This window comes from Phaseolus vulgaris, chromosome 1, assembly GCF_000499845.2.
Source record: "Phaseolus vulgaris cultivar G19833 chromosome 1, P. vulgaris v2.0, whole genome shotgun sequence".
In the NCBI taxonomy this organism is placed as follows: domain Eukaryota; kingdom Viridiplantae; phylum Streptophyta; class Magnoliopsida; order Fabales; family Fabaceae; genus Phaseolus; species Phaseolus vulgaris.
The window spans coordinates 41,229,332-41,244,195 of NC_023759.2; the positions used below are offsets into that span (position 1 = coordinate 41,229,332).

At 31.2% G+C, this 14,864-nt stretch overlaps 2 protein-coding genes across 2 annotated transcripts; one reads left to right on the plus strand and one right to left on the minus strand.

Moving 5' to 3' along the window:
• The first annotated feature begins 9,640 nt into the window (after positions 1-9,640).
• Positions 9,641-11,594, plus strand: LOC137816051 (uncharacterized). Its single transcript, XM_068619152.1, has 3 exons — positions 9,641-10,446; positions 10,518-11,492; positions 11,573-11,594. Exons 1-3 carry the CDS (start codon positions 9,641-9,643, stop codon positions 11,592-11,594), a joined length of 1,803 nt encoding a protein of 600 aa, XP_068475253.1.
• A 543-nt stretch (positions 11,595-12,137) lies between these two features.
• Positions 12,138-14,054, minus strand: LOC137816052 (protein MAIN-LIKE 2-like). Its single transcript, XM_068619153.1, has 5 exons — positions 13,806-14,054; positions 13,054-13,713; positions 12,898-12,960; positions 12,385-12,708; positions 12,138-12,311 (listed from the first exon to the last, which is right to left on the minus strand). The coding sequence occupies exons 1-5, from the start codon at positions 14,052-14,054 to the stop codon at positions 12,138-12,140; spliced, it is 1,470 nt and encodes a 489-aa protein (XP_068475254.1).
• Positions 14,055-14,864: the final 810 nt, after the last annotated feature.

Sequence of the window (14,864 nt, forward strand, 5' to 3'; positions counted from 1 at the left end):
AATTGTAATATATATTTTTTCTTTTCATTTCATGTATTTAATTATACCTAAACCTTTTGCTAATCTGTCTAGCAACGCATCTTTATCTTTACTCTGGATTTTATGGTCTTCTCACTTGAAGACACATAAATTCTAAATGATTGATTCAACACAAAACTTTCCAACTGATTTTTTTTTTGTTATTCTTTTTTCTCCAGGTCACAAGATCCAGAGTGGATCACCACAAAACTCATTTTATAGACTATTTAATTAGCGACCGTGGAGACAATTATTTATTCAGGTTGTATAATTTATTTAAGAGATAACTTATTAGTATACATAAACAAAAACCGAATAAAGGGAAAAAGAGAAAAATCCAGAAAGCTGATAAAATTATAGTTGCGCTGCAAAAAAGTTTATGGTTAATGAGTCATTTAAACTTCCAATTATAAAGAGGAAATTTTAAAATACTATACAATATTTTTAGCCTATCACTTCACGTTAAATAGATGTCAGATATATATAAATATATAAGCATTATCTTTTCTTCACACGTGAATTTTGAATATTAGTTGTATAATACTTATTTTCAAAACTACATTGAAAAACAATACAATATCTTCCAATCTGTTTGAGTATATTGAATGGTGTGTGAAACATTACGTATTCTTTCTATATTGTTTTTCCTTAGTGTTAAAATACCATATTTATTAGTACATATATTGGTAATTGCTTTTAAAGTGTATTTTATTACGCGTTGGTATAAAAATATGGAAAGAGGGGGGGGAGAAAGAAAGATAGTAGAACCACGTGAGATTGAGATTGAGATTGAGAATGAAGAAATTAAGAAATTGAGAATAGATCAACCAATATGGACTAAATAATGGCAAGAAAATACCAAAATGGATGAGGATAGCAACATGAGAAGAGGCTCAAAAGGATTGAAATTTTCGGTGAGCTTAAGATATTGAGTCATAGACAAAAGGTGATTCTCAAATAGAAATCAAGGATCAAATGGTTAGAATGGTTAGAGAAGGGGTATTCAAATACTAGTTACTTATTACTCAAATTACAGGGTAGAAATTATGGGATATAATAGAGGGGATCTAAAAGTAGTCAAAGAATATGTTATATATAGTGTTAAAAAGTTAAATCTAAATTTAAATTTTAAAAACATTGAGTTTGATGTGAATTGGATTATCATGATAATTAAGATATGGCATTTCAACGCTAAAGACTCAATAATAATCACTATAATAGATTCTCGTACTATTTTAGAATTTGAATTTGAGCCTAATTCAAAGTGAAGATATGCTAAAGTGAGAGTTGTTCCTAACTTATATTTTTCTCCCTTTTGATTGTATTACTATTTGAGGTGAGATTGTTAACAAGAAAGTGAAAAATAAATCCATATTCCATACCAGATGTTTGAGGAGGAAAGCCTTCAAATTAATACAATTGCTCAAAGTGATAAAGCATCAATAGATAGGATTTGCGCACCACAAATAATGCACTTGTTATGGTATCTTTGAAGTTGAAGGTTAGAATCACATCCTTCCACTTACGATCAATAATCACCTTTATGAATTTAAGAAATAACTTAGAAAGATAATTTTTAAAGAGCTATTTCAAAGAGAAAAATTACTCTACAACAAAAATTAAGATGATAGAGTTGCATCACATATAAAGTAAAATCTTAAAACTCTACAATCAACACCATATATATGCTGAAATAAAATCAAAATAAAATCATAAAGAAATGGATAAAATATAAACAAAAGAAAAGAAAACGCATATGTTTCATGACATAAAGGGACTCATTTTCAACAATTATAGAGAATGATGTATGCACATGATACATTTTCACCCACCACGAGATGTAACTTCTAAAAAAGGTAACTTTCCTCCCACGATAACAACCCTACAAAAACAAAAAGGGAAAAGTAACATCAATTTTCCATTACATTTCTACATCATCCAGAACAGATAGCATTAAAAAGCAAATGTGATCATTCCATAGTAGATGACCTAATATTAAAGAAAACAATATCAAAGAAAGAAGAGTGAAACAAGAGACGAACTAAAGAGAAGTGTTAGTTCCTTGAGTAGAGACCAAAGGCACCAAAATGCACGAAAAACACTGTAGTTTTGGGAGGAAAATGCAACACTTGAGAACAATTTGTTAAAAAAAAACAAACAACACCCTAAAAGTTAGGTAAAAAAGTGATATAGGACATAAGAAATAAAATAAAAACCAATTTTAAAAAATCAAATAGGATAAAAGAAAAATATATATCAATTACAATCACAGAGAAATGAGGAAAATACATATCAATTTTGTACAACTTTGAAATGAAGATCCAATTTTACTACAGATTTTGTACAATTTTAAAAATAGATGATAATGTAGAAACTTTATTGAAAAAAAAATGTACAATTTTTTCTCAACTTTCGCCAATTTTAACTCCTAATTAAGCATGTTACTTTTTCGTAACAAAAAATTCAAATTTTAAATTTCATCTCAATATTTCCTAAATTTAAAATCAATTCAACCATCCATAATTATTTGTATCCTCTCTTTCACATTTTGAACACACATTAAATTTTTTAAAATTTATAAAAAATATATATAAATCGAAAGTAATATAACTTGGGCAGAAATCAAAATATTAATATCATAAAATGAGAAGAATTTATCATCTCTTTTCCTCCATTCCTCACAAAGACCATACTTATAGCTTTGTACCACCCGCTGTCAAACTTCATCTCTATGCACATTCATTTCCATTGGAACTCCTACATAACTCAAACAATCAAGGACATTGGAGAAACTCTCCACCATATCATTTTAAACATGAACAGTTCCAAACAAACTCTTGTGAAACTTCACTTAAAAATTCAGAAAACACCTATGATTATATTTACATTGATATATGTTATAAAAAATTAATTTAGAGTCACAGTAATCATAAACAAACTTTTATAATGATATTCATAGTTTATTTTTCTCTTTATATATTTTCATCATTCATATCTTATTAATTTTCAATAATTTGTATTTCAAACAAAACGACAAAAAAAAAGTATGGACAAAAGGTAAGCTAAAGCCATTAGTATTCCAATAGGATGCAGTGCACGTGCACAATAAGACACACTTCACCCAGTTTCTTACTAATAATTGAATCCGTGTAACAATAATTTCATGATATTGGTAAATATATTGTTTTAATAAAATACTTATATTTTATTTTTGTGAGAAAAAATGTAGGAGAGTGAATCTCATAAACATCTCTAAAGTAAAAAATGCATATTCATAAAAAAATAATTTAATTTTAAAACTATATTCCTAAATATATATTAAAATACACTTTCTTTTAAAAAAACATACAAGAAACTCTCATTAAAAATATTTTAGCATCAATGCATTAATGATCCAAGATGGTACCAACTGTTTTCCTTTGATGTGTTTAGTGGGGTCCACACCAGCCCATATCACGTCACCACCAATCTTATATAATAGTGTTTCTTAAGTACACGCTTGCGAACAGTGTTTCTGTGATAAACAAACTTAAGTGCACGCATGTGGATTAATAAACCCAAATCCTTTCACAAATTACAATAATCGCAAAACGTTAAGAAGACTCAGGCTCGGATTCTTCATCACAAATTAACCAAATAGAAGATGAATTTAGAAACTGAAGGTTCAGAAAAATAAACATCCAACCTTTATACTTTGCTTGGATTTGAGAATGAATTTGAGTCCAAAGAATATAATGCATTTGATGTAAAACAAAGAAGAAAAATAAGATCGATTGAATTAAGTGAAAAGGAGTACAAACAACTTAAAAAAATAAAAGAAAAATTTATGAATTTAGGATTAATATGATGAGTGTAATTATAAAAAAAAATTATGAAATTGTAAGATTATAATTTCATTATTATATTAAAACTTAATTATTTTTGTTTGTAACTAAAACTTTTTGTCTAGTTCATAAACTTAATTAAAAAAATATGAATTATTTAATATTGTAAATACTGCAAAATTGTTGAGAATGAATTTGATAAAATTAAAATATAAATATTTGTAAAATATTTAAGTGAAATTATAAATTTTGTGAAAATTGAATAAAATAAATTAAAATTGGTTTAAAAAATTAACACTTAATTAATATTAAACATAGAACCATACAACATGATAGAAAAAGAGAGTTAAAACTTCATTAAAAAAATATTTTTGTTATTATTACTATTATTATTCTTTTATAATTTCATTATTTTATTATTATAATTATTATTTATATTTTTTTATTATTTATACATAATATTATTTTATAAATTTATTTTGATTATTATTATTATTATTTTATAAATTTATCTTTTTAATATTATTATTACTAATTTTTTTATTATATATATATATATATTAAATTTTACTATTATTATTATTATTTAAAATAAAATTATTATTATTTTATGATCGATGTGTTGTGGTACTTGAATTGAAAATTTTATTTAGTGAAAATTTAAATAAGCACTTGGAATTAATACAGTGATTCATTGAATTGATTGTGGTTTCTTTCTTTTTTTTCCTTTTTATTCATATGTTTGAAATAGTTCATATACAATCAGTTATTCATCAGAAGTACAACACTTCATAATTGATGATTAGCTTCACTATGAAAACAGCCTTCTTTAACAAACTCACACAGAGCAACAACTCACATCATTCCATGTATGCACGAAGAAGAAGAAGAGTGAACTCAACACATAGCCACTCTGTGTTTTGCATGCATGCGAATCTCTAGGCTATGAAGAGTTCCTCCATGCACAGTGAAAAGCAAGAGAGCATTTTCGTATTTCCCATTCTGGAATGCACTCATTTGGACCAGAGTTTGCTTGTCCTGTATATGCATTTTGGAAAAATGTTTATTGGTATGTTTTGATGACTTGTTAAAGTTTTTGTTGGGTCTGGATGAAGATGACTCATCCCAACAAAGGGTAGAGATTTAGAGGGGTTGATTTAGATGGACTAATTCAGGATCTATTCCTTTCCAAATTCTATATTTAATAGTATTAAGTTATAAAAGGATTACAGTATCCTAACTAATCTCATTCAAATATATTATTTTGCTAATTAATAAAGAAAACCAAAGAACTATGATGATGAATAAGAAGTGAGACAGTAATATCTATTTTGCTAACTAAAAACAAGGTTTATATTTATATAACTAGTAACTTGTTTTGAATTTACATATCATAACTATGAGAATCAAAGAATTTTAAATACGTCACAATTAGAACTTATAATTATTTTCTGAACTAAAAAAGTATCAGATCTGGAACTAGAAGTCAAGGTTCATCAAGGAAGAAGCAACATTGTCTGATCAAAGGATTAGATATACATTAATTCAATCATAAAAGCATATTCTAAGAAAGAAATGAAAATCGTTGTCTGCTTTGCACTCTGCAGAAAATTACCTGCCAGGGAGATGAAAAGGCTATGGTGTATGAACAAAGGATGATGCTGACAAGTCTAAGAAGACTAGTCAAATTAAACCAACCCCAAGCGTTTAATATGGGGCCATGATAGCCAAATTTCTAGGTATAAGGGATTAGCGTGATCCTCTTATCCTGCACAAATCTAGAAAAAAAATACTAGAAAATTCCACGTGAATTATATCTTCTTTTTTTTTCTTAATATTGACGGTACGTATTATTTGCTGTTAATGACAATATAATTAAATGTTCTTTCATAAATATAAATTCATACAATAATATCCAACATGTTGAGTGCAACTTTTAATCATCTTATCAACTATTTAGTCAATAGCTAAAAACAATCCATAATGATGCAACCCAAAAGCAAAGTCTTTCTGAATACTACCAACTACAAAAGAACACAATGTTGCTTAATGATTGAGACACATCTGCAGAAAGCTTGATTTTCAAAAGAATATATAAATATAGGATATAGAGTGCAACTAGTTTTCAGTACAACCAAACAATAGTTTATTCAGGAGTGACTTTATCATTTAAAAATGTAGTTTGAACAGGGGGCAGTTGTTCAAAACCAACCATGATATAGGGACTGGTTTAGTGTATTAATTCACATAAATTGCGAGAGCAAATGGCTTGGTTGTCCTTTTCATTTGAATTTGAAAAGGTTTAACAATGACAGAGATGGGATTTGTCTTTGTTGGGATTGTTGTTTTGTGCTAACTGTTAAGTTTTGAGAAATTTCTATGACTGGAACTCATTAAACACCTAGTGGAGAGTGGAGACAACCTGGAATTCTTAAAAATGTAGTTTCAAGGCTCAAGTTAACCTAATTTTGTTGGAAAATTGACTGAAATGATTGACAGTATATAATATGCGTGCGTACGATGAATGAAGAAGGGTTGGTCTTACAAATTTGTCCTTCCTCTTATCTACCTCACACTAACATAAAAAAAAGAAGAAAAAAAAAGCATAACTAGAATAGAACTATATATACTCTCACTTCAAAAAAATATAAAAAAATTAACTCATACCCAAGTTAACTAACAAAAAAAAAAGTTTTACAAAGTATTATTAAAAAGAACTATTTTAGTTATACTTTTTGTTTTAATCATTATATATTTATATTGTTTACTTTATTAATTTATACTGCATCTTAACAAATTAACTATATTTAAAATAACATAAGTAAACGTCTTTGAATCGTTGTGAAACATAGGAAAAATATAGTATTTACTTAATTTAGTAAGAGATCAGTAAATGCCTTTTTTTTCAACCCTTTAAATAACGACCTTTGAACTGCAGTCCACATAAAGAAGAGTACCAATCATGAGTTTACAAACATATAAAAGTTACTTTTTTTATTAAAAAAAATAATTTTTCATACATTAAAATTAATTTACATACACTATTTATAAAAAAATTATTTAAATTGTAAATTTTTACTACCACTTAAATTTAAATTATAAAAATATTTTATTTTTTCTGTAAGTGTTTAGCAAAACAAATATCTAAACAGAATTTATACCTATTTTCTTTAAGAAAATGGTGAACACAAATTCTCTTTTTTTGTTACATTGGTAGATGGTAAAAATAAATATTTAAAATCATATTAAAGGTGAATGTGTAATAATAATAAAAACTTAATAATTATAATAGATACACTTAATTAAATATATTTTTATAATAATTGTTTTTCAAGCTTTATTTCAAATGCATGAAAAATAATATTGATAAAGAAGCAAGTTCCTTCCTCTGTCTTCATTTTCAATTTTTTTCTTACTAAGTCATTTTGTTTTCACTTTCTTATCTAAACCAAACATTTCTTTTTCTATTGAATCTGCCTCGTTATACAAATGATAGAGTGAAAGCAACCTAGTATGAAATTAAACACATGTTTTAGTTTTTATACTACTAAACTTTAGAACATGTATAAAACTTAGTTTCAGGCCCAATCCAGATCAACCTACCCTAATATTCAGTTCAAGTCATCAACATTGAAGTCCTGCAATTAAAGGGGACAATTTCTTCCTCCGCCTTCATATAGTTTCTTCCTGCACCTCCATAAATATTTTAATTCTAAATTTACCCTTGAGTAAAAGGTGCACTTCCATAAATATTTTAAATTCTAAAATTACCCTTATACAGAAGGTGCAAGTTTTTTTTTTATTTTTAAATTGTATAATTAGTAGACCTTTCAAATTCTAAAATTTAAAATATATTTTTATATTCTAAATTCTAAAGTTTAAAAGATATTTTTGAATTAAAAAAAATACATTTTAAATTTTAAAATTTGAAATACAATTTTGTTTTCTGAATTATAAAATTTATAAGGTATTTTTTGGGTTCAAAAATACATTTTGAACTCCAAAATTTAGAATACCTTTTTCTTCAAAATTTTAAAATTTGAAATGTATTTTCAAACTCAAAAATATCTTTTAAATTTTAAAATTCGAAAAAAAAATTGTATTCTAAATTCTAGAGTCTAAAATATATTTTCAAACCCAAAAAATACATTCTTAACTCTTGAATTTAAATATTTTAAATTCTAGAGTTTAAAATGGATTTTTAAACACAAAAAATAAAAATTGAATTCTAAAATCCGTATAAAGAGAAAAAGAGAGTCAATTAGAAAATAACAAAGTCGTCATTTTACGTCTGCAGGAAGAAAGGAGGCGCAGCAAGAAATCGCCTTAAAGGATCCTAGTTTTTGGGATTAGCCCATCCTAAGGAATATTTGTTTGAAAGAAAACATGTATCAAACAACCCATCAAACAGAGTGCTTCTTCCTGCACCTCCATCCCTTCTTCAGCCACCCCCATATACTTTTAAAATTCTAAATTTGTCCTTCAGTAAAGAAAGATAAAAATAGAAAATTTGTTTTACTTTTCTACACATAGTGAAAACGAAGGTGTTTGGTCCTTGGTGTTTGGTGCTTGGTGCTTGCCGGTGGTGATAGTGGTGCTTGTGGTGGTAACCGTGGTGGTGGTACTCTTGATGTGGTGGGTGGTCTTCACGGCTTGTATTCTCCGTTCGTAGGTAAGTCTTCGTGCTTTAAACACTTATTTCTCCGGATTTGGTTAATCCGCTAGATCACCGGATTGTATAATCCGTGCAATGAACTTCATGTTATCCACCCCTATAATCCGGAATGTTTTTACAATCCGTAAGACAACATTAAAGTGTTCCAGATTAGTTAAATTGGGGGTAAACCGGATCCGGAACAAACATACTCACTTTTCTGGATTGTGTAATCCAGTACAAAATGAACTATGGATTACATAATCTGGAAGTCATTTTAGAACTTTAAATATGACTTATGGATTATGTAATCCGGAATGCAATTTGCTGTTTTAATTTGACTTATGGATTAAACAATCTAGAAGTCACTTTGAAGTTGTGAAATGCATTACGGATTATCTAATCTGGAAGATACTATTTTACTTATGGATTACACTATCCGGAAGGGTAATTGAATGTTGTTTTTATTTTGCATACTTGTGTGAATTTATGAAAATTAGAATAAAATAGAAATTTATGTTTTATGAATGAAGGTGTAAGTATGGACATGGAGGTTGGATTGATTACAAAAAGATCGAATGAAGTATAAATGATATATATGGAAGAATTAATGAATTTTGTGCATCAACATGAATTAGTTGAAGAGGATTATGGTACTCATTTTACAACAGATGAGGTGAATAAAATTTCATTCTATTTATGTTTATTACTTTATAATTTGAAGAAGTGTTTTTGTAATATTGTTGGAATAACTTTGTGTAGGTTTTTCCTTCGCGAGAAGACTTACTTGAATGGGTCCGTAGGGTTGCTTATAGACTTGGTTTTGTTATTGTCATTATTAGGTCTGACATAGTAAATGGGAAGCAAGGGAGAAAAACATATGTCTTGTTAGGTTGTGAAAGGGGGGGGGGGGGGTAGTTACAGAAAGTATAAGGATGGTTTGGAGGTTACTGTAATTGGTACTCGAAAATGTCAATGTCCCTTTAAATTGCGAGGTAAACCTATTGGAAAGGGTCAAGGTTGGGTACTTAAGGTAATATGTGGTACTCATAATCATGATTTGTATGATACATTAGTTGGTCATCCATATGTGGGCAGATTAAAAGCGAATGAACATTCCATGCTTGTTGATATGACTAAAAGAATGGTTAAACCGAGTAGCATACTACGTACTTTGAAGGAGAATAATGAGGATAATATGACAACAATAAAGCAAGTATACAATGCAAGATACTCATACAAGAGATCAGTTAGAGGACCACGAACTGAATTACAACAATTAATGATGTTGTTAGACCGTGACAACTATCTTCACTGGAGTACGTGTCATGAGTCTTCCAATATTGTTAGTGATATTTTTTGGACTCATCCTGATGTTGTGAAACTTTTGAATGCATTTAACATTGTATTCTTGATGGATAAGACTTACAAAACAAACAAGTATCGACTGCCTTTGCTTGAGATTGTTGGTGTGACTTGTACAGGTTTGTCCTTTTCTGCTGGTTTTGCATTCTTATCTAGCGAGAAGGAAAAGAAATTCATATGGGCACTACAAAAATTTAGAGGGTCACTTTTGACATCGCATGTGGGGCCTGAAGTCATTGTTTGTGATAGAGATCTTGCTTTGATGAATGCCATCAATATTGTGTTTCCTAAAGCAAGAAACCTTCTTTGTCGGTTTCATATCAATAAGAATGTTAAAACAAAGTGTAAAATGTTGGTTGATTCTGTCGAGGCTTGGGAAGTTGTGATGGATTCATGGAGGACTATCATTGATTGTACAGATATTGCTCAATTTGATGAGTTTGTTAAAAGTTTTGAAACTATTTGTTCACCGTGGCCATTACTTGTTGAATATGTGAAGAACACATGGATTATTCCGCACAAAGAAAAATTTGTAAAGTGTTGGACAGATTCATTAATGCATTTGAGAAATACAACATCAAACAGGTATATCAATGCCTTTACTTTGTTTAGAACATGTATAACGTCTAATTGTTTTATGTTTTATACTTATACAGGGTTGAATCAGCTCATTGGTCTTTGAAACGAATATTACAAAATAGCATGGGAGACTTGTGCTCATGTTGGGATGCTATCAAGTATGTTATTATACTTCAACATAACGAAATCAAGGCATCCTTTGAAATGAGTCTACATGTGATAGGACACACATTCAATGTGCAGTTGTACAAGATGTTGGTTGGCTTTGTATCTAAACATGCTTTGATTCTCATTGCTGAAGAGTTTGATCGGGTCAATGATGTGGGGTTTGATAGTGAATGTTGTGGATGTGTACTTAGACGGACTCACGGATTACCATGTGCTTGTCAATTAGCCGGATATGCTATGGGTGTCATTCCTCTTAATGAAGTTCATGTTATGTGGACGAGACTAAGCTTTTCAGATTTATCTAAATGTGATTCATCATCTGAGTTGTCAATTCAACAAGAATGGGATGTCATTCTATCCCGGTTCAAACAGGTTGACATGTGTGGCAAAGTGACAATTAAAAACAAGTTGTGTGAAATTTCCTACCTATACATGACAACATTATGTGCACCACTTAATGTAGTCAAGACAAAAGGATCCCAAAAGAGTCAAACAAACAAATTTCAGAGGTCTACAAAACGCATCCCTTCATATTTTGAGCATGTAGATCGCATCCATATTGTAAATGATAGCTCATCATCTTTGAAGACTCCTAAAGGAAATGTTAAGGTGACGGCCAACACCAATGCAATTCCCATGCTTAATCAATTTCATCCGAAATGTCACCCTTATATTTTGGATGTAATAGATGTTAAAGCAGATGGACATTGTGGGTTTCGTGCTATTGTCTCCTTGTTGGGGATGGGTGAAGAGTCATGGCCACTTATCATAATGGATTTATTCAAAGAAATATCTCAGTGGCGTGAAGAATACGCAACATTATTAGGTGGTCATCAACGGGTAGAACATATCAAGAGATCTCTACTAGTGGATGAGTTTCAGTGGTAAGTGTATATTCATAAGAGTCATGTGCATTGATTAATTGAACTTGTATGCTATCTAATTTCATTATTGTATTTTGCAGGCTAGTGTTGACAAATGGATGACAATACCGGATATGGGATACTTAATAGCAAGCAGATACAATATTATCTTAGTTTGTTTGTCTTTGAAACAAAATATTACTATTTTCCCATTACGTACTGCACCCCCTACCGATGTTGGTCTACACCAATTACTATGTATTGGTCATGTATATGATTCACACTTTGTGCAGGTAAAAATGATTTATGATTGTCTCATACCTACCGCTGACATTTTATGGTGTACACATTGTTACCCAGAGGCAAGGTTATGGTCATCATATTACGTTGGTAGGATGCAATCTTTTACCCAATTAATTAGTATTAGTCCGACATATGTGAACCTTGGAGACGATTGATGTAGACATAATTTATAATGTGGGGTTCTTATTCATAATTTATTACTTAACTTCTGATTCATAATTTATTACTTCATTTCCGATTCATAATGAATTCGTGTTTATGTCAGATAAAAATAAAATAGCAAACACTACAACATAAATTAATTAAACCATATTGTACACATACAAAGTTATTATTATTACAATCATGTAATAAAACAAAATATCAACGACGTCCACGAACATTACGTGATCGTCTAGTGTACACCGCCCCGTCATCTGTCACGATTCGGGCTAAATGCAGTGCTGCCTGTGTACTCTCATATGCGTTAGTGCCTTCAGTGACCTGACGACAATCTATCATGCGTTGGAGAATACTAACAATGCGCCTAAATATACCCTGCACCAACTTCAAAATAAATTAAACTTCTCAAATATATTGTTTAATCACATAACAATAAAAAAAATATTACCGAATGTGCACGCTCATCTTGAGACGAGAGACCTGCCTGCTCAGCATTTGGAATACGAAGGCGACGACATGGTACAACACTGGGTTGATCTCCAAGCTCACCTCTGCGAATGTATGGGTGTGACACCGTCCTGAACCAAGACATGTACTCAGGAACACATGTAGATGGACTAGAAGCAGCTATCAAACCTGTCACCAAGTGGTGATCAAATTGCAACCACCTTTGATCAATGACATGTGCACCAGGACTCTCAGTCGGCATCGGTGATGGTGGAATGCTCTGCTCGTAGCCAAATTGGAGCAACACACGCTCGGGCATATGTCTCTATGATAAGTTGCCCAATCGTAGGTAACCCGAGAATAAATAAATGGTCTCAAATGGCCTGCTCAATCTGTGGTCCTCATATGGAGTCCAGATGACGTCATCGTGTGTGAGCCCATCCAACTACACCCGCACATCACCAACCGCACAAATCTGATGAGCAACAATGTATCGTGTTGCCCGCGAATGTACCTCGTCATATGAGGGATTAATATCCCTTCTTCCCATGCCCGAGAAGTGCTCATAAATCCATGCCTGCATAATTCCATTATATTAATTATAAAATATTTAATACAAAAAATTATGGAATGTAACATGTGATTGCTAATTATTTGTATGGTTTCATACCTGAACAAGTGTCACATAACTGCCCAACTGCTTTGTGTTAAAGTAGGAGGCATCCTTCAACTGCTCATATAGATGTGCAAGTGCTGCTGCTCCCCATGCGTATCCACCGCACATACGAAGATTGTTGAATAACAACAAGTACGAAACAGATAGAGATGTGGCAATTTTATATGCAAAAATAGTGCATCCAACCACATGCAACAAGTAAGCTCTAGCAGCACACTCCCAAGCCTCTTGAGCGCAACATTCCGCATATATATCTCGAAGCCAACTCAATCGTACATGGACGCCTCGACACTGCCTCATCTCAGCCTTCCCACGAGCGTCATCCACCCGTAACAACTCAGTTAAAATAGTTGCAGCTCCGTTGTACTCTAAGGGCACATAAGTAGGGAATTGACCCAAAATGGGGAGGTGTAAAAGAGATGACACATCATCAAGTGTGATGGTCATCTCACCTATGGGAAGGTGGAAGGAGTTTGTCTCAGCATGCCACCTTTCAACAAAGGCTGAAATCAACCCCCTGTCCCCCACCTCATAGCTTATATTGCACAGACTAAATAATCCAGAATTTTGTATAAGAACTTCAATCTCAGCATGAGGCATCCCAAATTTACGTAATTTCCTACCGTGGGATACCAATTTAAGTTCTCCCCGATCCTAATACAAAATTTGTATATATTTAATATAATTAAATCAATTTAAACAATAATTAACAAAAACAATTTAATTGAAGGTTTTTTCGTTCTTACCTCACCATCCCAAAGCTTAACAGCAACATGGTCAGCAAAATTTACCAGCAAAGACATATCAGAAGGTCCTCCAGGAAACCCTTCTCCCTGGTCCATTTGCCTATCATCATGTAATTCTTGTTGATTGTCATTATCAATATTAACATCACCAATTCTTTCCTCCACAACACCTCGATCTCTTCTACGGACGAATGCCGTTGGTCTTGTTCGATCATGACCTTGAGATCCACCACCTCTTGTTTTAGCCATATCTGTCATAGGTGAACCATGGCACATAATCTAAAAAAAAGTTCTTCAACTGGAAACAAAATAAACTAAACAAGATTGCATAAGTGAAACTCCAAAAAAAAGTCACTTCCGGATTAGCTAATCTGAAATCCTAAAATTAATACTACCGGATTATCTAATCCGAAACCAACAATTAAAAAACACATACCAGATTATATAACTAATTAATCACTACTGAATTATTTAATCCGAAAACCTATGTAATCCGGAACTATTCAAAAAGACTACCAGATTATTTAATCCGAAAACCTATGTAATCCGGAACTATTCAAAAAGACTACCAGATTATTTAATCCGAAACCTATGTAATCCGGAACTATTCAAAAAGACTACCGGATTTGGAACTATTGAAAAAGACTACCGGATTATTAAATATGGAACCTAACTACACACTACCGGATTTAAAAATCTCTGTGATGCGGAACAAAACAATGTATGCTTTAAAACAATTCCTTTACAAAAAAATCTGGAACTAACCTTTTCTGTGTTGGATGAAGAGGCTCAATGCTTCAACAATGATTTGGAGTTACAATGGAAGTGAATGGTGACGAGGATGGGGGCTGCTGGGCGAGGATGGAGGTTGCTGGTTGATTGAAGAAAAGGAGGTGAATGAGAGGGGTGGGTGTCGCCGCGCCTTCTGCCGCTGCTGGTGAAACGAAGCAAAGAGATAAAACAAAGTGGGTTGGGGTAAAATTAGGTTTAGTTTTAAATTTTTAATATTATTTTACTGAGGGGCATAATAGTAAAATCACGTTTATTATGGGGGTGGCT